This window comes from Psammomys obesus, unplaced genomic scaffold (genome assembly GCF_907164565.1).
Source record: "Psammomys obesus unplaced genomic scaffold, mPsaObe1.curated_primary_1811, whole genome shotgun sequence".
Lineage (NCBI taxonomy): Eukaryota > Metazoa > Chordata > Mammalia > Rodentia > Muridae > Psammomys > Psammomys obesus.
The window spans coordinates 9,431,952-9,454,015 of record NW_026596120.1 but is presented as its reverse complement, the minus strand read 5'-3'; the positions used below and the strand labels follow the sequence as shown (position 1 = coordinate 9,454,015).

Genomic DNA, 22,064 nt, shown 5'->3' with positions numbered 1-22,064 from the left:
ATAGAACTAAAGACCACTGTCTAGATGATTTTATCCTTCAAGTAGCATAAGCTAGAGCAAAAACTGGAGCTGTATCCACCCATGCCAAGACCTGGAGCCTTGTCATGCAGTCTCTTCAGCCATGAGGTGAACGGTGCTGCCAATCTTGTTTTGGTTCATTTTTCAATACTGAGTTCAATTAGTGTTGCCTGTGGATGTAGGGGGCATCACCTGGAGCATGGTGAACTTGCCGGGCACCACACCCTTAAAGAAAACTTGCTCTCCCTCTCCCAGCAGCTATAAACTGTCAATTACTCTCCTCAGGTAGAGGTGGGACCCTCACGGGTCCCTCTCCAAGTTACTCTGGAATATTTGACTGGCTTAATCTCCTACAGGTCTTGTGCAGGAAACCACAGCTGCCATGAGTTGCTGAATCCTATCATGTCCAGAAACCACTGTTTTACCCCAGTCTGTTTCTGTCTTATAATCTTCTTATTCTATCTTCCCCGATGTTTCCTGAGTCTTGGGGGAGTGTGATATGAAGAAAGCTATGCATGTGCACATGGAAAATCTTTGTACTTTCCTCTCAATTTCACTGTGACCTTAACACTATCAAAGTTTCTTTTATTTAAAAAAGGGGAAAAAAAAAAAGAAAGAAATTGGCCAGGTGTGGTGGCATACACCTTTAATCCCAGCACTTGGTAGGCAGAGATAGGTGGATCCCTCTGAGTTTGAGGTCAGCCTGGTCTACAGAGTAAGTTCCAAGACAGCGAGGCCATGCAAAATCCTAAAATAAATAAATAGCATGAATTTTTTTAAACGGCAGTGAGAGGTGAAAATGTGTATGACATACAAAGGAACAAAGATACAAAGAGCAGGAAATTTCTTACCCCAAAAAACTTGATACAAAAAAAAAGAATATTAATAAAATAACATTTTAAGGTATTAGATGCCAACTATAATCAACATAAAACTGTATCCCTTGTTTTTTTTTTTTTTTTAAACTTTTAAAATAAAAAACCAAATAAAAGGTACTTTTAGATCTACAAATGCTGAGTTTATCACCAATATACCTTCATTATAAGAAATGTTATAGGTTATGGTCTTTGAGCCAAGGAATAATTGACTCAGGAAATATGGAAGTGGACAGAGGAAAGCAAACAGCAGAATCATTAACTGCTTGAGTAAATACATAGAGTATTTAAAGCCTCTATATGCTACTATATAATTTGCTACTTAAATATAATAGAAACAGTATAATGTAACGTTTATAACACATATGAAAGTAAAGCATGCTCGGTGAAGTGGTGCATGCCTGTAATCTCAGCACTGGGGAGCCAGAAGCACACATATTGGGAATCTGAGGCCAACCTGGGTTACACAGCAAGACGCTGAGTCAAAGAAAAAAAAGTATAATTAAGCTAACTAAGCTCCCACGGGGTAACATTGGAGATACACTACTGTAAGCATTTTTGTACTATGTGAGAGGTATTATTACCTGGAAAGAAACCACATGATTATAATTTGAAAATGTACACTGCAATCCCCAAAGAATCCACTAAAATCACACAAAGAGCTCATAGCCAGAAAAGGTTGAGGAGAATGAATAATAAATTTTTTATTATTAAAAAAAAATCACTAGAAAAGAAAGAAAGAAGAGGAAAATGACAGTTAAATATGAAAGAAATCAGGGGGTTATATTACATACTCATACCCACCACACATAGCAAACACACATATGGAGAATGTCCAAAAAAGAGCATTTGCATCACTAAGCAAAATTCCAAAATAGAGAGTAAAGGAAAGTTTGTGCTATCGGTAGTTATATTATCCTGAGATTTCTCTGTGAGTAATGTGGGCTAAAGTACATGAGTGTTCATGGGATGTTCTACTTTTGTCATCCCCCAGGTCCGTGAAAATCAGGATTGGTAGTTTGGAAGACAAAGATTTTGAGGTAAGAAAACCACTGTAGTCCTGAATTCAAACAGGAAGTTATCAGACCAGGCACTGTGATGCATGCCTGTGATCCTAGCACTCAGCAGGCCAAAGTAAGAAGATAATTGTGAGTTCAAAGCCAACCTGGACTACATATTGAATTCCAGGACAGCCAGGGCTGCAGAGCAAAACCCTGCCTCAAAACAACCTGCCCCTTCCAAAGGAAAATACTACCGTGTACTTTGATACGTGCACATTTCCACAGCTCTGTCCATTGAATGAGCCCAGAAACAAGGCCAACCCGGAAACAATTAGCCATCACCATACTGAGACAGACAGATCTTGAGCTATCAAGTCTAAGAGACGCAAAGGCTGTTGGCAGGAAACGGTTCATTCCAGTCTATTACAGAAAAAGTGAGTAATCTAAGGACCCAGGAATCACTTAAACAAAGCAAGGCACTCTGCTTAAAAAGGCATAATAATCACAATTGATTGAAGCTCTTTAAATATATTTAAATCATAAACAAGGATTTTTGTTTTGTTTTATTTTGAAACAGGGTCTCTCTGTGTAGCCTTGACTGTTGGCTGGAACTCACTATGTAGACCAGGCTGGCTTCAAACTCACAGAGACCTGCCTGCTTCTGCCTCCTAAGTGCTGGGATTAAAGGCACGTGCCACCACTCCCAATACAAGGATATTTTTTTAAAATTCGTTGATTAGTTTTCAGTTGTACAGGGAAAGAAATAACTGCCTTAAAAACAGTAGACACCAAATATTAATCTCCAATATAAAATTATAGCATTGGTTATTGATATAAAAGTAATATTGATATAAAATATTGCAATGTATTCCAAATAACAAATGAAAAAGAACAAATGGTTGAATTAGAATATCACTGTTTTGCAACTTCCAACAAAGCAGTAAATTTGAACACCGGGGTATAACAGCTGCTGTCATCACCCACACACAAAACAGAAATCAGGTGCTTTGTGCCTCCTGGTGGAGGGGCATGGTACCGTGGTACCACTATTGGTCTTTTCAAAGGGAATCTACCTTTCAAATCTAAGGAAGCTTTGGATCCCAAGGGCAGTTTGTAAGAAATAAAGAGGCTACGGTCCTAGAATCTTTATGTGAAAAAAAATAAAAAATAAAAAAATGCTTTTTACACAAAAACAAATCAACAGTAATAAGGGAATCCTGAAGGTTGAAAGCTATTTGAAAGGCATGACAATAGTTCAGCTGATGAGTCTATTGTATCTAGGATGGCACAAGGGAGAGAAACAAGAAAGAAACACAAGGAAGTGGTTGTTGTTCAGGAGGGGTGGAGGATCGTTTAGGAGGAAAGGAAGATGTTGAGATGAGGAGCTGGCACATGGCATGAAAGGAACTCTACCAAGCTATCAAAAAATGTTTTTTACTTTTTTTCAGTTTCATGTGTTCTATAAAGTATTTCTTTATATTGTTTAAAAATTAGATTTAATTTTAATGAAATATCCCAACATTGTATCAATTAAAAAAACATAAGATGATCAAAAGGCAAAATTATAAATCTCTTATAGAAAACTTCGCACAAATCAATAAGAAGTGAACCTGGCATGGTGGCACAAGCCTGTATCCCAGCACTTGAGGAGGTAGAGGCAGGAGGAGCTCTGTGAGTTTGAGGCCAGCCTGGTCTACAAAGTGAGTCCAGAAGAGCCAAGGCTACACAGAGAAACTCTGTCTCGAAAAAACAAAACAAAACAAAAAAAGAAATTAATGTGTAACCTAGTAGGAAATCAGGTAAAAGTTATCAATAGGTATCCCAAGATGAAAAAGTAACTCCAAATAGTTTTAAATATATGAACGCAACCAGTGTCACAGGAGGGTTCATTAAAAGTGCCCGAGGGGTCGGAAGGATGGCTACACTGGGGAAATGCACATGCTGCTTTTCTCTTGGACAGTAATACGCTTTTCTGAGAGGACAAACGGCTAAAAGATATGTAAATCCTTGTAATTGTAATCAGAACTCCTGTAACAACAGCAATTATTTAAAAAAAAAAAAAGATATTCATAAAATGCCAGTCCTAAGGTTTATGCCTGTAATCCCAACTCTCCAGAGACTGAGACAGGAGGATTGCCATGAACACAAGGCCAGCCTAGGAAACAAAGTGAGATCCTGTTTTTAAAAAAAAAAAAACATAGAAACAAAGACAACAACCGTAGGTAGAAGTGGAGAGAACAGACAGGCCCTCTTTCTGTTGGTTGGGATGTAAATTAGTATAGTCATTGTGGAACACAGTGTAGATGTTCCTCAAGATGTTAAAAAATAGAAGAACTGGATGAAGAAAACAGGAAAAAGAGAGGGAGGAAGAGGAGCAGGAAGAGAAAGATCCTCTGTGGTATGGCACTCGTGGTTCTCCAGGTGCCGCCCAGGCTCCTTTCCATCAGGGCCAGGGTAGGGGCCACCTGCAAGGGAAGCATTAAGTGATTTTCAGAAGTGGTACAGCCACTTGGTCCTTTTTATTTTTCCCTCCTGTCCCACGTTTCCCACATCTCTAGGTACAAACCGAAGGGAGCGGGGTGGAAGACTGAGACGCTCGTTCTGGGACTCATTTTGTACCTCCCTTTTCACCTGCTGCAAGTCTGAGAAATGTGTGTCTCAAAGAGCCCCAAAAACTGGGCTGGGACTGAGCACTAGGATGGTTGTCATTGACAGCGTGCATTTAGCTGTGTCTCAGTCTTCGGGAGACAGTTTATATTAGGCCCGAGTGAAGGAGGAAATCCTCAGGGCCCTGTAGATTGTCATGCATGGCTCTCGTCATCTGCAGAGCTGGCATTGCTCTAATCCTATGGGAAGGAGAGAGCCAATGGAGAAGTTGGTGAAGGACTGGATGATCTGGAAGGTCCCGGGTGGAAGGTGCATATCTGTGCGTTATAGAAGAGGTCCTTTCTGGCTCAGGTACAGAAAGGTATAGTGAGTTCTCTGTGCCCTTAAAAAAATCAAATAAAAACGTAATTGCATACAAGAATCTTATCAGTGGGAAGGCGGGAGTTCTCTAAGACAAGGAAATTCTTCAGCTCTCTCCTGTTAAGTTCTAAGGAAACTCCAAATCCCCAGACTCCAAAATGCAGTGCAAATATCCAGAAATGAGCTCAGCCTGGGCTGGAGGAGGATTTCTGAGGGTTAGAGAAAAGCCAGCGTTCTTCAGGAACTCGTAAACCTGGCTCCCAGCTGCCAAGAGAACTCATTTTCCTTACCCGTGGCAGAAGGGACATATGGCATATGCTGCCTCCAGGCTCCCAAGTACCTGTGGCTCATGATAATATCCCAGCCCTGCTAACCTCCTCCTCCACCCTAAACATCTGTATCTTCCTCCCACACCTCTCCCCAGCTACTCACTCTCTTTATAAACCTGCTATGGTCAGTGCATGTGTGTCTCTCATCTACAATAAAAACCCTCCTCTTGACCATATCATGGAGCAGTGAAGTCATCAGTTTATATATTCCCCCAAGATGAGTTTCTAAGCATCTAGCTGCAGTTGAGCCATGAGGAGAGAGTGTGAACAGGTCGGGGGTGGGGGTGGGGGTGGGGGTGGGGGTGGGGGTGGGTGATGTAGTTCTGGTCCTTCTGTGAACTGAGGCCTAAGCCTGACAGCCGGTAGAGACGTAGCCTCCCCCACCGCTGCCCTTTGTCTATGCCCACAGGTGATCAGTGCTCCCCAGCCATCCTGAGCACAAGCTTCTGTCTCCTTGTGCCCTGAAACCAGAAGGACTGAGGAAGCTGTGGGTCGTTGGCAAGGCAGCCTCACTGTCTGGCTTTCGTGTGGCATTTTTTCTCCTTGAGTTTGAGTTAAGTCTGTTTGTGAATTTGTTGGTTTTACACTGACCACTTAGAAGGAATACCTTGGTTATCTGTGGTTCCCATGTCCCCTTCCCACTCCCTTTTGGAGCTGAGTACAGAATCCAGGGCTTTGCCCTTGATAGGCAGGTACCCTACCACTGAGCTAAATCCCAGTAATGCATTTTTTAAAATTAGTTAGATATAACTATTTCAAAGAGCAAATGTCATCAAAATATCATGTTACATATAATGAATATATGTAACATTTTTTTTTTAATTTAAAAATAAGGTTCTGAGCCAGGCATGGTGGCACACGACTGTAATCTCATCACTTGGGGAGGCAGACACAGGCAGATCACTGTGAGTTCCAGGCCAGCCTGATCAACAAAGCAAGACCAGGACAACCAAGGCTACACAGAGAAACCCTGTCCTAAAAAAAAAAAAAAAAAAAAAAAAAAAAAAAAAAAAAAGGCTTTATCAGTGTTCTACAAGAGCAGCAAACACTCTGAGCTGCGGAACCATTTCTCCAAGCCATAAAAATAAATCCTTAAGTTTCAGAGTAAATAGAGACCCACGGAAAACAAACAACAAAGAAGGTTTTAATACATGGACATAAAATCATTTCTGTGATATATTGTCAAGCGGAGGAAGCATTGCAATGGCAAGAATGTGGATTACTGCTTCTCGGGCTTAAGGGATCCTGTACTCTGGCTGGCCATCTGTCACTGGACTCCAGCAAGAGCAGCCGAGGCACAGAAGTTCAAAAAGAAATAAAGGGCGTGGAGGCGGGAGCCAGGGGCTTGCTTCTGAGAGCAGAGATAATCATCACAGCTTTCAGAGCAGAAGCAGAAGCAAAGGTTGCAAGAGGCCTAGTAGCTCCCCCTAGTGGAAGGGCAGGTGACACGCACACAACTCCCTTCATGATCTCTCTTTTTTTTTAATTAATTAATTTATTTGGTATTTTATGAAGGTATAGATGAAAGTGAAAACATGCATTTATTTTTTTTATTTAACAACAAAACAGTTATTAATGTTTTATTGTATCTGCCAAATTTTACCAGCCATTTCCCCATAGGACATTCTAATTCAAAAAAATAACATTTTTTATTAATAACATTATTATTTTTAAATCATGGAATTATTTATAATAAAATTTAAACACATTTCATGTGTTCTTATATAAGTTAAATATTTTATAAAGAAACAAAATTTAATTTTGCATTAAATTACATATAGTGAGGAAATGTTCATTTTTTTCATTTTATATCTTTATGCATTCTTACTTATTTTAACTGTGGTTATGCATTTTTATGAAAATCATTAAAAGTTAAAATAAATGGATTTTAGATTTCTAAAGGGAAAATGTAGCTGAAGAGGTAGCTCTTACCTTTATATGTGTGTGCGTATATGTGTTTGAAAACGTGAATTTATTTAAGGTGTACAATATGATTTTAACATGCTCATACCTTGTGAAATAAACAGCACAATTAAGCTAATTGAACACTATCACTTTATATAGTTAAAATTTGCATTTGTGTCTATATGTGTGTGATAAGAATACTTAAGCTCTAACATCTTTTTTTAATTAAATTTTTTATATTAATTACAATTTATTCACTTTATAGCCCAGCTGTAGCCCCTCCCTTATTCTCTCCCAATCCCATCGTCCCTCCCTCATCTCCTCCCATCCTCCTCTCCAAGTCCACTGATAGGGGAGGTCCTCCTCCCCTTCCATCTGACCCTAGCTTATCAGGTCTCATCAGGACTGGCTGCAATGTCCTCCTCTGTGGCCTGGCAAGGCTGCTTTCCCCTCAGGGGGAGTGGTCAGAGAGCCAGCCACTGAGTTCATGTCAGAGACAAACCCTGTTCCCCTTACTAGGGTACCCACTTGGAGACTGAGCTGCCATAGGCTACATCTGTGCAGGGGTTCTAGGTTATATCCATGAATGGCCCTTGATTGGAGTATCAGTCTCAGAAAAGACCCCTGTGCCCAGATATTTTGGTTCTGTTCCTCTCCTTGTGGAGCTCATGTCGTCTCAAGGTCCCACTATCTCCCCCTTCTTTCATATGATTCCTTGCACTCTGTCCAAAGTTTGGTTAAGAGTCTCAGCATTTGCTTTGATACACTGCTGGATAGAGTCTTTCAGAGGCCCTCTGTGGTAGGCTCCTGTCCTGCTACCTGTTTTCTCCTTCTTCCAGTGCCCATCCCATTTGTCTTTCTGAGTGAGGATTGATCATTTTACCCAGGGACCTCCTTCTTGCTTATCTTCTTTAGGTGTACAGATTTTAGTATGTTTATCCTATATTATAGGTCTAGTATCCACTTATAAATGAGTATATACCGTGTGTGTCTTTCTGCTTCTGTGATACCTCACTCAAGATGATCTTTTCTAGATCCCACCATTTGCCTACAAATTTCATGATTTCCTTGTTTTTAATAGCTGAGTAGTATTCCATTGTGTAAATGTTCCACAATTCCTGTATCCATTTCTCCGTTGATGGACATCTGTTTATATGTGACAGAGGTCTAATATCCAGAATATATAAAGAACTCAGAAAGTTAGAAAGTAACAAATCAAGTAATCCAATAAAAAAATGGGGAACAGAGCTAAACAGAATTCTCAATAGAGGAATACTGAATGGCAGAGAAACACTTGAAGAAATGCTCAGCGTCCTTAGTCATCAGGGAAATGCAAATCAAAACAACCCTGAGATTTCACCTTACACCCATCAAAATGGCTATGATCAAAAACTCAAGTGACAACACATGCTGGAGAGGATATGGAGAAAGGGGAACCCTCCTCCACTGCTGGTGGGAATGTCAACTTGTACAACCACTTTGGAAATCAATCTGGCGTTTTCTCAGACAACGAGGAATAGCGCTTCCTCAAGATCCAGCTACACCACTCATAGGCATATATCCAAAATATGCTCAAGTACACAACAAGGACATTTGTCCAACCATGTTCGTAGCAGCTTTATTCGTAATAGCCTTCATGATCTCTTAAGGCAGCTCTAGCTGCTGCTTTTTGACAGGGGTGTTGACTTTGACAACCTTCCCCGATGGGCTTTGCATTAACTTTTTCTGTGAAGACGTGTGACTTGTAGCCAGTCTGTCCCAGGTAGGGAGGGTAAAGTCCTGTGAACCCTCATCTGCTACCTCCAACTCCTCTACCCTCTCCCCACACGTGCCCTCAGCATCCCAGGGATTTGTTACTCAGTGACAGAGAATTTACCTGGCACTTCTTGGTGGCACATGCTGTAATCCCAGCGCTTGGGAGGCTAGAGGCAGGAAGATTTCAAATTCCAGGCCAGCCTGGGCTACTTAGTGGGGAAGGGGGAGAGGCTTCAACAGAGTGTACCTTGGTCTATTTACTTAGAGTCCTCAGTTGTGATTGCTTGTAGTGGAAGTTTTGGTGTCTTTAAGATCTATTATGTTATGTGAACATGTTTTTTGTTTTAATCCCAGATGTGGGGTATGGAACTCCTTTAGACTGTCCACAGCAGCAGACTATTTGCCTCTTACGGGCTCGGGGGTGGGGGCAGGCACATTTGTTTGCATGTCTGTCTGTGGGCCATGTTTGTGAATGATTCCCAAGGAGGCCAGAAGAGGGTGTCAGATCCCCTGGAACTGTGAGCCCCAATGTGGATGCTGGAACTCAAAACCGAGATCTAAAAGAGAGCAGCCTGCGTTCTTAACAGCTGAGCCATCTCTCCAGCCCCAAGGCTTGTTACTTTGTTTCTTTTTTCAGATAATCTAGGTTAGACCACTGATACACTTGCTTCACAAAAAGAAGCTATTCTTTTTTCTATCTTTCCTAACAGTTTACATCACAGGAGAGATTATTTAAAAGCTAGGTAGTTTCCTCCCGAAACTGGACTATGCTACAGGGCATACACTCATAAAGGGAAATGTGCGTGTACACATCATGAACAGCTCAGCAGGCACGTACTGCGGATGGTACTGCGGATGGTTTGCTGGTTCTGAGTTAAGCCCCAAGCCCAGGTGGCTCCAGGAGGAACTCAGGATACCTCCTGCCAAAGCTAACCACTCAGTGTCCAAACATGGTTGTTCCAAGATACAGTAACAAGGGAGAAGCACAGACAACAAGGAGGCACCAACTGCATGAATCTCACAGACGGGACTGACGGCAAGAGGGAGGCTAAGTCCTGGGATGCTTGCTCCCTCCTTACGGAGGTGAGATACAGTATGGTTTATTTCTCCTAGGGATAAACCATGGTTATACCTATGAACTCATTATGGTCTCAGATTACCCACCACCCAAATAGAACATGACTAAAAAATTCCACTTCTCTCTTCCTGTTGGTGTTTTTGATAACAGGCAGCACTGGGTTACAAAGTCCCAGGTATTTTACGGGAATCATCTTCTGATAGGTTTTATGGAAATGTACTTACTCCATGTCAACCGCAATCGGCATCAATAAATTCTGTTTCTTAGAGATTTCAGCCATAATTCTACTGAGCTTTTACAGTGTTCTAAGTGAATGGCTTCTCATTGCCACTTCAATAAATCCAACTGAGCTGAATTTAAAGGTAAAAGGCAGGTTTATTCAGGGATTAGTCGCCTCCAGCTGAGTTCAGGGTCTCACAGTAGGGGGGTCTCAGAGCTGGGCTGGAGGCTTGTTGTAGGAAAGGGGGGAGGGAGTAGTGCCATGCTTAATTAAGGTACTGGATATTGCCTGGGTCTGGGTGTGTGTGTCCTGCGTCCAGTGGTCACTTTGGAATTAAGTGTCTGCTTTGTCCGGTGTTTTGTAAACTTGGGCAGTCTCATTCGTCCCAAAACCTCAGCGTGACAGTCAAAATAACTTTTTTTTTTTTTTTTGCATCTTTCTTTCTTCTTGTTTTGTTTTTTTGAGGCAATGTCTCTGACATAGCTTGGATTACAACTCATTTTGTAGATCAGCGTTACCAGATCAGCCTGTTTCATGAGTGTTGGGATTAAAAGTTTGGGTCACCAGGCACAGCCTATATTTGCATATTTTCTTGATTGAGTAAGATAAAGCATTATTTGTTTGTTTTTAGGTTTTTCGAGACAGGGTTTCTCTGTTTTTCTGTGTAGCCTTGGTTGTCCTGGACTCACTTTGTAAACCAGGCTGGCCTTGAACTCACAGAGATCCACCTGACTCTGCCTCCCTGAGTGCTGGAATTAAAGGCATGCACCACTGCCCAGACTATTTGTTTGCTTTTTAGAAAGAACATTTATTAATTCTAGCATTTGTCTTATATGTAACTACTTCCTGCTTTAAAACTTCTGGCGGAGTTTAATAACTCCAAATTGTCCCAGCCATGCATGTTCTTTTCCTTGTTTAATAACTCCACATTGTCTCAGCCTTACATGTTCTTTTCTCTGTTTAAAGAGACTTTTCTGGGGGAAATCACAATGTGAGTTTACAGAATTCAAGTGAGTAGGGAAAATTCAGTTTCAGATAGCTCAGCTAAATAAAAATAAAATTTAAAAAAAATGGAAGGAAACAAAAACCTCAAAGTCACAAAGCTTTATGAAGACAAATGCAGACAAGATGGAAGCTAGCCAATGGAGGACTTCTGTAGTGCCTGATTTGGACTTTGATGGGATGATGAGAAGGGGACCCTGGGATCCTCTGACTCCATTTCCAAAATCCAGGGGCAATCTCCCCGGCAGCCCAGGCACCTAACTAGAGACAACAGAGGTGGAGCTGTTCCACATGGATCTCTGAAATACTTTATCAATCTTCATACAGAAGGAGAGGCAGTATTTATACAATCTTGTGGTAATTAATATTAAACTGGACAATGGCCAAGTAACTTGAATATAGCTACCAAAGTTACGTAAAAAAAAAATCAGCTAAAATGTAATATACAAAGCCAATAGAGTATTAATTTCAGCAACTAAGTGGTATTTATGCATCAAAACATTTACAAAAATCTTCATAGTTCCATTCTTAGAGAGGTGTTTCCCAAAGTTCACATGTAGTAAGTGCTGAAAAAAATGGAAGTGAAATCTTAAAAAATGGCCATCAATCAAATTTCATATGAAATTTTAATAAGTTTTTATCTGAAACATACAAACATACACCTAAAAACAAAGCTGATATATAGCCAAAATTCTATCATTTCATTATTACAAAGTCCAGTCATAAATCAGGAATTCAACCCAAAAAGTAGGGTTTTGAAATCACATACCTACATCACTGTGCCCAGCCCACTGCCCTACTCATCATCGTCATCATCTGCAGCATAGATGGCTTGATTCCTCCTCTTTATCTTCTTTCTTTGCTCAGGTTCATGTTCATTACTCAGCCTCTTCAGCGGAAACTCGGTTAAGTCCTTCTCGTCCCCAGACTCCACAGTTTCACCAGGTCTCTCCTCCCCACTAGCGGGAGAGGGGGATGCATCATCAGAAGACACAAACATGGAACCTGGCAAGTTTCTGATGTCGGAGAAGCTTGTGGAAAGGTCAGACACTTGGTCAGAAGGTTCTACAGAAGGCGTGTGCGTGTCACTGTGAGCACATACAACTTCTTCTTCCTCTTCTTCTTCCTCCAACATGATTTCATCTGGATTAATGGAGGACAGGGCAGAGGTGTCTGTGTTGTATTCACTCCGGTCTTCTCCTGAGTCATCGGTCCCCAGGTCACCCTGCTGTTCATATTCACCACGTAGGGGCTGCTCTTCCTTGGCCCTCTGAAGCATGACATTAATGTCTGTGACACCAAGCTGGGCACAAAATTCAGTAGTCTGTGGATTGATCCTGTGAACCAGCTGCACTTGTGTCTGTGGCTTACTAGGATCATAACAAGCAGCTGTCATGCTGAAGTTACAGGGAACTTTAGGGTCATGGTTCAATTTTTCCATTACTTCTTTCATAGCTTCTTCAGTTGCACTATAATCCCACCTATAACAATCAGAGCAAAATTGGTTTATTCTTGTTATCACCTTCAAATAGTAATTAATAAAACCTAAGTGTGGCCTACAGATACAAGGATGAAAAAAGAAACTTTAAAAATTCTACATAAGAGCTGCAGAGATGGCTCAGTGGTTACAAACACTGGCTACTCTCTCACAGGATAAAGACTCAATTCCCAGCATCCACATGGTGGCTCGTGGCCATTTGTAACTCCAGTTCTACGGGACCTGACTCCCTCTTCTGGCCTCCAAAGGTGTCAGGCGTACACATGGTACACTGACATTCATGCAGGCAAAACACCAACACCTATATACATAGGATAAAAATAGAAGCCAAGCATGGTGGTGCACTCCTGTGATCCCAGTAGTCATGTGGGCAGAGGCAGGCAGATCTCTGAGTTCAAGGTGAGCCTGGTCTACAAAGCAAGTGCAGGACAGCCAAAGCTACACAAAGAAACCTTGTCTCGAAAAACCAAAAGCCAGAAAAAAATAAATAAAAATATAAAAAATTCCCACATAGTAAAATTATAATTAACTTATAGTAAAGAGTCTTTAGAAAAAAAAAAAAAAAAAACTCTAAGAAAAAAAATGTACTCATCCCACAAAACAATTATTTGTGTGTGTAAACTAAATCTTCACTGCACTCTAGTCTAAAGCATGCTTGTATGTTCATAAACTTACTTGGGATGATGCTTAACAGGCCCTTTCTTTTGTCAGCCATGGGTAAAAACTTACAGCTTTCTCTAATGCAACAGTCAGCCAACCTTGAGTACAAAGCTGAGTCTATGGCCAGTGTCTGCTGGGGCCACAGCGTGTAAGTTCCGCAGTCAACACCAGGCCACTACTCCTCCTCACAAATGTCAGGTTGTCAAGCAGGCACTTGCCAGGAGGCTGGCCAAATGCTCAGAACCCAAAAGACCACTCCCTCCTCCTTTGTGCAGACCGAGGCCAACTCCTCAGGGACCAGAACACGGTACAGATCAGAGGGAAAAGTGTACACGCAGTGCAGAAGGCAAGCTCGAAAGAGAACTACCTTGTATGCAGACCATTGTTTTCCGGCATGTTCCACAGGCCGCTGGTCACATTGATCAGGTCATCAGTAGCCCTGAGAACAGTAAGCCATTCAACATCATACTCTAGGTACTCAGGAGCACTGGGGTCATGTTCTATTTCTAACACCTACAGGACAAAATCAGAAACATTAGGCAACTCACTTATGTTTAACAGTTTAACAATTTTAAATCAATTTAATTTTAAATGTTAACATAAGCAACACCATTTATGTTTCTCAGAAAACATAAATTATAAATAGCACAAATAAATTGGAAGTAAAAACTATTTCTTTAAAATTGCTGGAAGATTTAATCCTAGCACTTGGGAGGCAGAGGCAGGAGGACCTCTATGAGTTTGAGGCAAGCCTGCTCTACAGAATGAGTTCCAGGCCAGTCAAGGCCTCCACAGAAATACCCTGTCTCAAAAAAACCAAACCAACCAACCAAATACATAAATCACTGGAAGAGTAAAACTTTTGTAAAATGACTCATTTTCTTCTTACCTGAAGAAAGTCTCTGTGTGGTAAGCACTTGTCCAAGGCTAAAAACTTGGTTGCTTTGCCTGCTTGTTCTTTATCCGTGGCCTAGATGATATAAACGATGAGTTAAGAGTGTTAAAACATCACAAGTAATTCATACATTGAAAATTTCTTACATGTGCTCCCAATTCTGTGTCAAAAGAATGACTACTAAATAAATGAGTAAGAAACAAACAAGAAAGGAAACAGAAAAGAATAAGATGAAAAGGTCGACATCCACTTGTCTAATGGTATGCAAAACATTAACTGTTGCTGGCTGACATTTCCTCCAAAATTAAAAACAAACACTGGCAATGATGATGTCAAATACTGATATGTTACATGAGTCACTCACAAAAATGAAAAAAAAAAAAAAAGAAACTAGTCGCTAAAACCTTATACTTTATGATTTTTTTTACACAAATTATTCAGAAGAAACACAACTCAAATCAGTGGTTGTCTACAACTAAGAATGCAAAGTTGCTTACAAATAGGAACAAAAGATTCTAGAGATGATGGACATGGTATAAAACTGGTCTATGAGCCAGATGGTGGCACATGCCTTTAATCCCAGCACGGCAGAGGCAGAGGCAGAGGCAGAGGCAGAGGCAGAGGCAGAGGCAGAGGCAGAGGCAGAGGCAGAGGCAGAGGCAGAGGCAGGTAGATCTCTGTGCATTAAAAGGCTGGCCTGGTCTACAAAGCAAGTCATAGGACAGCCAGGACTACACAGAGAAACCCTGTCTCAAAAAAGACTAGACTGTGATATTCACACAATTCTAGACATTTACTTAAAATTACTAACTTATATATTTAAGATGTGTTAATCTTGCTATTTAAATATACCCCAATAAAACTAATTTTTTTTTCAAAAGTTAAACAACAAAAGGAAACCGGGAGAAACCACAAGTATGAAGGTCACAAGAAGCAGCACAGAAACGACTGAAAACAGGAAGGGACATGCAGAGAAAGGACATGCAGGGAAAAGATGGGAGGCTCGCGATGGCTAACAATACTTGAGGATCAAGTATCAGTCTGACAGAGGTGAACGAAGTGAGGCATAGAGACTATGGGAGATCTTGGCGACAAGACAGGCTTAAGAAAAAGCGAATTTTGGTGTGGGTGAAAGGACTGACAGAACACAAAGTTAAAGGAGGCTGACGAGCTGATAGAAGGATTCGGCTTCTCAGTGATACGGAGATGCATGCTCTCGAGGATGACAACAGAAGGCAGAGCGGTGGAAAGCAGCAAACAAGACAACTCAGTAAAGGCTCAGGAGTTGGCTGGGCATGGAGGCACAAGTCTCTAATCCCAGCACCCAGAAGGCAGAGGCGGCCAGATCTGTGTTCAAGGCCAGCCTCATCTACACAGTGAGACCGCCCACTGTCTTACAAAAAACAAAACAAAACTCAAGAGTACCATGAGCCCTTAACAAGTAAAAGCAAGCAGCTGATGTGGAAAGGTGAGTGGGTGTACAGGTAAGTCTGGACATCAAGCAAGCATGGTCACTGGGTGGCCTCACACAAATGGAAGGTGTAGTTTTTGCCTTCTATAAGACCACAGCTTTGGATGAGTGCTTTGGGAGTATCTGCAGATACAAACTATCTCAGAAATGTTGCTAAAGTAGGAAAGAAGTTTGGGAAACTTGACACATCACATTCCTCTCTAGAAAGTGCTCATTAATGTATTAAAGACTCTGAGAAAGTCTGTAAAAGACATCAAGAAATCTCCAACTATTAACATTGCATTTTCTAAATAGTTTCCCTAGCAAAATCCACCCCCCCCCCAAAAAAAAAAGAAAACCTCTGGTAGGCACCTGTTCTCAGTCCCTCTCACAAATCCTTATTAGTCTGCTTTCAAAATCTCTAGAATCTGCTTCACTCTCTGTGTTCTTTGCCTAAGTGGCACCCTACCTCTGATTTGATATCACTCCAATCCACACACAAACCTGCCAATTAATCTTTCTAGAACCACCACCTGGTTCCATCAGTCTTTAACTCTCTCATCATCTTCTAGAGTTTTAGACCCAAACTCTTGTTTTCTCATGAAGTATTCCATAGGAAAACCATTTAGAAAGGTCAGGGTTAACAGCTGGAGATTCTGCAAGTCTTGTGGAGACCTCAGTGGTCTAATGACCCAACGGGCACTGTTTTTCTAGAGTGGATGTGACAGGCAGTGCTTTCCACAGCTACTGGACCAAACCCTTCTCTACATTAGAGGTATAATGTTCCTGAAACATAGTTTTATTTGAAAATATTTCTAAGGCCCTTTCTAATATGGACCTATTCTAGAAGTAGTTCTAATTCTACTCCAGTTGCATCTGTCTCTATACCTCAGGGACAGGAGCTGGTGCCCCAAGTGTACTGTGCTCTCACACCTTTAAAGTCCTCGAATATGGTGGTCCCTCTATTAAAATACTCCTAGACTCTAGCCCCTCCTGGCACCTCTAGATTCATCTCAGCCATGCAGTCCTTGGAAACTTTCCCTCTCCAAAACTAGACCAATCTCATCCCATCACAGTTCGGCCTGGGTGCCCTCACGTACCTTAGCCCTCTCCTATTATGCTCACCCTGCTCTGTAGTTGCTTGCTCATTTCTTCCCCACACTGAGTACTGAGTGAGCAACTCCTAGGAATTGCGTTTCTCTGGTTTTACCACTGTGCCCACAATGACTTGCCCGTGGGTGTTCAATAAGGTAAGAGGGGACATGTTCTACCCTACCTGATGCTGCATCAAAGCTGCAAACTTCACGTGCAGGTGTGCAGAGAACCAGTATGCGGGCTTTAGGTGCTCCAGCAGCTCGGAGGCGGCAGGGCTCCCTAGCGTGTTATTTTCCACTTCTTGGCGGAAAAAAGATTTGGTCTTAAGAAGCTGCTTCTTATTTCCATAATGATATATACTTCTTGGCCAATCATGAGATAAGAATATATCTATAGGCTGCTTTAACTTTAAGAACAGAAAAACAGAAAGAAAATTCTTAAAAATGGACTAATCAAAAACAATCCCTCCCTTGTCTTCACTGCCATACACCCACTCTTGTGGACTGATGATCTCGCTTTCTGTGTTGATCCCTTAAAGCCTAAGGACACTTTAAGGAAAAAACAAATATTAAGCTCTTTGTTCATATAGACAAAGAGAAGCAGCCTTTTCTGTGCCTCAGAAATGATCCTGTTTTCTGTAGCAAAGGCAGGGCAGCATAGCCACTTTCAGTAATCTGCTAATCAGCTGAGGCCTGCCACACCAGATTCCTAAAATGTATAATAACCACAGTTCCTTTTCCCTGGTAAGGAAATTATAATTGTGAAGATCTAGAGAAAATGGATTTAATGAGATTTCCAACACAATTAACACAGTAAACCCAGAAGACTTAACAGGAAACAACTGGGAGATGAGAATGTACTAAGTGGCAAAGTGCTTGCAGAGGCCGCCTTGTGTACGGACTCCTGGACTACCATCAATTTTTCCCCAAGGTATTCACACAGTACCAACTAAAAACCCTCCCCCTGCTACATAAATTAGTACCGAAAGTTGCTTATAAAGGAAACACAAAATATGCTCTACATTTTACTTACTCTTCAGCACTTTATGAAAACAACTACTTGGGAGACTAAATTGAAAATATAGTATAATGCATATATAACAGTCAATGAATGAATAATAAGAACTGAAGAAGGGTGATGGCTCCACACTAGAGAAATGGTGCTTGGAAAGTAGTATCCAGCTGGCGTTAAGGGGTAAGTGGCATTTAGAATAGTACGGCATCCAAAAGAACAGTACAAATTGATCCTAAGACAGGCCTGTGCACACATTATGTACTGCAGCTCTAGGGACGAACAGGACACGGGTACTGAGACAGATCTACCACAGACTACTGGGGAGGTCCTGGGCAGGTCCTTGTTTGGCTGCACCTCGAACTGGTATTCTTAACAGGGAAAGCAGAGTGAGAACTACCTCACCGAACCCAAAAGAGATTATATGAGACACCATGTGTGAAAACCACTCAGCCCCCTGTTCATCAGAAAAGTCAGTATTTTGATTTTTCTCACAATTTCTCATATCCCCTTTCATCTTTCCCATTCATTGTTTTCTATTTAACACTATTATTTTTTTTTATCTAATACTAAAATTTAGTACTATAAAATTTTGTTTTCTTTTTTCTTTAGGGATAAGATTCTACCTTATAGTCCAGGCTAACTTCAAACTCATAATCTTCTTGCCTCAGGATGCCTAAAATATTTATTTTATTTCACCATATATTCTTTACCCTTAAGTATAATATGTGAAACCATAAGTTAAATTACAACTGCTTGTTAAAATAAATTTTTAGTCATTAAAAATTAAAATCTGTTCAACTATAAACCTCCTAAAAACTATTCAAACTGAATTTTAGAAATACTGAATTGATATTCTCAAATACTGAAAGCCAGTATGATCACATACATTTTGGCACAAAATTAAGTTTATTTCAAGTCTACTGTTATCTACTTTTCACGTACCTGTTTTAATTTGTAGACCTCTATATTTCTCACATGATATATACTCCTTATGGTAGATGAATTATAAGGGGGGCACTCAAAATGACCTTAAATTGAAGAGAAATAACTGTATTACCATTGTCTTCACAAAAGTGGTTCCAAAGTTACATTCACATGGACCATGTAACAAAGAGCCCATCTTTGGAGTCCATGGCAACAGTGTAGCAACCATGGAGAGTAGGGAGGAGTGGTAGTGATGAGGCAATAGACTTTCAATTAACAGTTACAATACATATGTAAGTTTTAGCTGCCAATTTAATTCATGAAATTTGCAGAATCTATATGAATCTAAGCCACTAACTAAAAATCAGTTAGATACAGTGGAATGAAAGGTAACTGTGCTATGTCTAAACAATGAAATACTATCCACAAATGAAAAGATTACAGATAACAAGTAAACTCATAGATTTCAAAAAACATGTTCAACCAGGAAGGAGGCTGCAAAAAGACACAAGCAAGGAGATACATTTCTATAAAGTGTAAAACACACTATTCAACACACTGAAGCTCCTGTGTATTCAGCAATGATGTGAAATAACCAAGTAAATGATAAACACCAAATTGGAAACAGTGACTCCCTGGCTATTGGAAGGGGAAAGAGGAATACTGTACATATACTGTTGTATTTCTTAAAAATCAAAATCAAAACTGGCAAATACTTATTTGATAAAACTATATCATGGACACATGGATAGGATATAGAGTATCTACATTTTCCTGTGCATAAAATACTTTTAATAAAAAAGGAATAATATCATTTACAGAATAAATCTGTTGAATAAGCCAAACTATCAATTTATTTATTTTACGAGGGCATGCAAACTCTAAAACATAGAAGTAATTCCCTCAAAACAATACCTTTTCGATAGTCATGAGATTTAAAGATGCCAGAGATCCCACCAATCCTTACACCTCGGTATTTTACAACACCAGCCAAACCTGAAAAATTATGCAGTTCAGTAAAATGTTTTAGGCAGAAGGAATCCACTAAGAGAATACACCTTTTAGAAGCCAGGAGTTCCATGCAGTCTTCAAATTATTTGAAAATATTTGTGATAATATTTGTCATTTATATGCTGATGATACACAGGGCAGAGAAGGCCTAGAGCTAATCAGTCAAGAATCTAAGTGGACTCTAAAAGGATGAATGAGGTAGGATGTGAAAAGCAAACAGGCACACTGTGGCACCTAGCTGAACATGCACTAGGTGGCAGGCCTTGAAGAGAGGAAGGAAAATGTCCTGTAATGGACTTGCACAGTAGGAATCAAGTCAACAGGCGTAATGCCGACAGAACCTGTAGTTTCTACAGTTCATTTTTGCCTCATCTGACAATGTTATCCTTTCTTTTTACTTGTTCGAGTCAGGTCTCACTAGGTAGCTCTGGGGGTTCCTAGAATTCACTATGCAGATGAGGCTAGCCTCAAACTCCTAGAGATCTGCCATGTGCCACCATGCCAAGCCAAAGTTCACCTTTTCATAATATGGAGGTTGTTGAAAAGTGACAAATCAGTAATGAAACGGAGAAACAAAGTTCCCGAAGTTATGATTTCATCACTAGAAAGCCTGAAAATTATTCCAGAAACAATCACTTAAGTAAACAGATTGGAAGGATTGCAAACTTTAAAAGATGGAAAATGTAGAGAATGAAAGGAACAATTCAAATGATATCATAAGGAATCCAATCAGCTAAATCCAGAATGCAGGAAAAGCTACAAGACAATCTTTCATATTCTACAACAAATAAATTAGCGAGGGAGAGAGAGCGCGCAAAGACCCATGAGAATCTAAGAGGCAGAGTCACCAAATGTTTGGATTATAACGACTTTCTCATGATTATTTAAGTCAACGGCATTCCCCCAACACTATGTCTTCTAGATGCTACCCAACCGGTACAAATTCTGACAAGTATACATAAACACATACCTAAGTAGTAAATATTTGGTGCTACCCAACCACCATAGGGTAACTCTTGCAAATGGTTTGAGGCTTCATGGTTTCCTCCAATGAAGATTGTGAGAACTGGGGCCTTTTTCTCTCCAGAGTAGTATCTACAACATAACGGTAAAGTTGTCAGGAACCAAACTAATCACCGTAGAAATACCAAGAGGATCAGTAGGAAAAGGCCGAGTTAAAAAAAAAAAAAACACCTGTCAAACAGACCCCAGTATCCATCCATCCCTGTCCTTAAGAACGAATGAAATCTTGAGCTTCATTCATTGAGGACAAGAACTTTGTGAAGTGCACGGCTCTAGTCTGGGCTTCTAGAACCCAGAGTGGCTCACAGCAGGTCCAGTAAGAACTGGATCATTAAATTAACTCATCCTAGAGTTCTAGCAATTACAAAGAGGGTATCTAAAGCTGTTGGCCTCACCCCGATGCCTGGCAAGAAGATACAGATGTGTACAGAAAGGAGGACAGGGACATTTCCTAAGCGCCGGGTCCTACGGATCAGCGGCGGGCGGAACCGGATCCTCACGCGAGGCCGCTCCCGCTGGCCGGCCAGGGTGCACCCCGAGGACTCGGACGCCCGGCCGCGCGCCCCTCACCTGTAGAAGGTCTGCATGTGGCGGTACTTGGGCGGCACGGCCATGCAGCGCAGGTCGGCCTCGTTGCGCACCGCCTGGAAGTCGCCGCAGCACAGGAGGAGATCCACCGGCCCCGGGCCGCGCCGCTCCGCCAGCGCCAGGGTCTCGTAGATCTTGTCCAGCTCGCCGTGGCAGCAGCCGGCCACAGCCACCCGCATCGTGCCGACGGGCAGCGGAACTCCACCGCAGCGCCCGCGACCCCCTGCAGCCCGGGCCGAACAGTAGAGAACACCAGATAGGCGGCCTCCCTGCTCCCGCCAACATTACCAGAGCCGCGGAGAGTTTAGATTCCTTTATGCAACTTCCGGATTCCAGGTCTCGCGAGAGAGGGAACGGGAAGGGCCGGAGCAGCCCCGGGAAGAAACTTTAAGCTTGTCCGAGCAGACCTTGTCGGGCTTCGTGAGACTATGAGTTCTAACAATCTTATGCGCCTGGTAGTTTAAAACTAGAAAAGGAAATAAGAACTCCCGAAATAGGGATTTAATTTAGTAAAATTAAGGTAAGCAAGTGAGCAGGAGCGATTAGGCAATTCCCTGGGCAAACCTCTCCCGGCTAAAATAATCGCTTTAAGAATGAATTAGAAAGGGCATAGGAGGAGAAGAGGGAGGGAGGGAAGGGAAGGGATTGGGAGAGGGCCACACCGGGATACAAAGTGAATAAATTGTAATAAATAAATAAAAAACAATGAATTAGAAAGTAAAAAAGTTTTATTTTTCGTGATGACGTTAAACATGA

At 41.3% G+C, this 22,064-nt stretch overlaps 1 protein-coding gene across 1 annotated transcript; it reads right to left on the bottom strand.

Annotated features, from left to right (window-relative positions):
* Positions 1-11,757: 11,757 nt before the first annotated feature.
* On the bottom strand, positions 11,758-21,615 carry Dbr1 (debranching RNA lariats 1). The gene is made up of 8 exons (XM_055629693.1): positions 21,291-21,615; positions 20,668-20,792; positions 19,602-19,682; positions 18,705-18,790; positions 16,930-17,154; positions 14,198-14,278; positions 13,676-13,821; positions 11,758-12,631 (listed from the first exon to the last, which is right to left on the bottom strand). The coding sequence occupies exons 1-8, from the start codon at positions 21,485-21,487 to the stop codon at positions 11,947-11,949; spliced, it is 1,626 nt and encodes a 541-aa protein (XP_055485668.1). The 5' UTR covers positions 21,488-21,615; the 3' UTR covers positions 11,758-11,946.
* Between the last annotated feature and the right edge of the window lie 449 nt (positions 21,616-22,064).

What these genes read in the sequence shown, in the direction of transcription:
- Dbr1 (XM_055629693.1), bottom strand. Translation starts at nt 21,487, where the DNA reads ATGCGGGTGGCTGTGGCCGGCTGCTGCCACGGCGAGCTGGACAAGATC. An exon ending in ATCTCATGACTATCGAAAAG is followed by an intron (nt 18,791 to 19,601) that starts GTATTGTTTTGA and finishes CTTCAATTTAAG; the next exon opens with GTCATTTTGAGTGCCCCCCT. An exon ending in AGGTCTACAAATTAAAACAG is followed by an intron (nt 17,155 to 18,704) that starts GTACGTGAAAAG and finishes CTGTTCTTAAAG; the next exon opens with TTAAAGCAGCCTATAGATAT.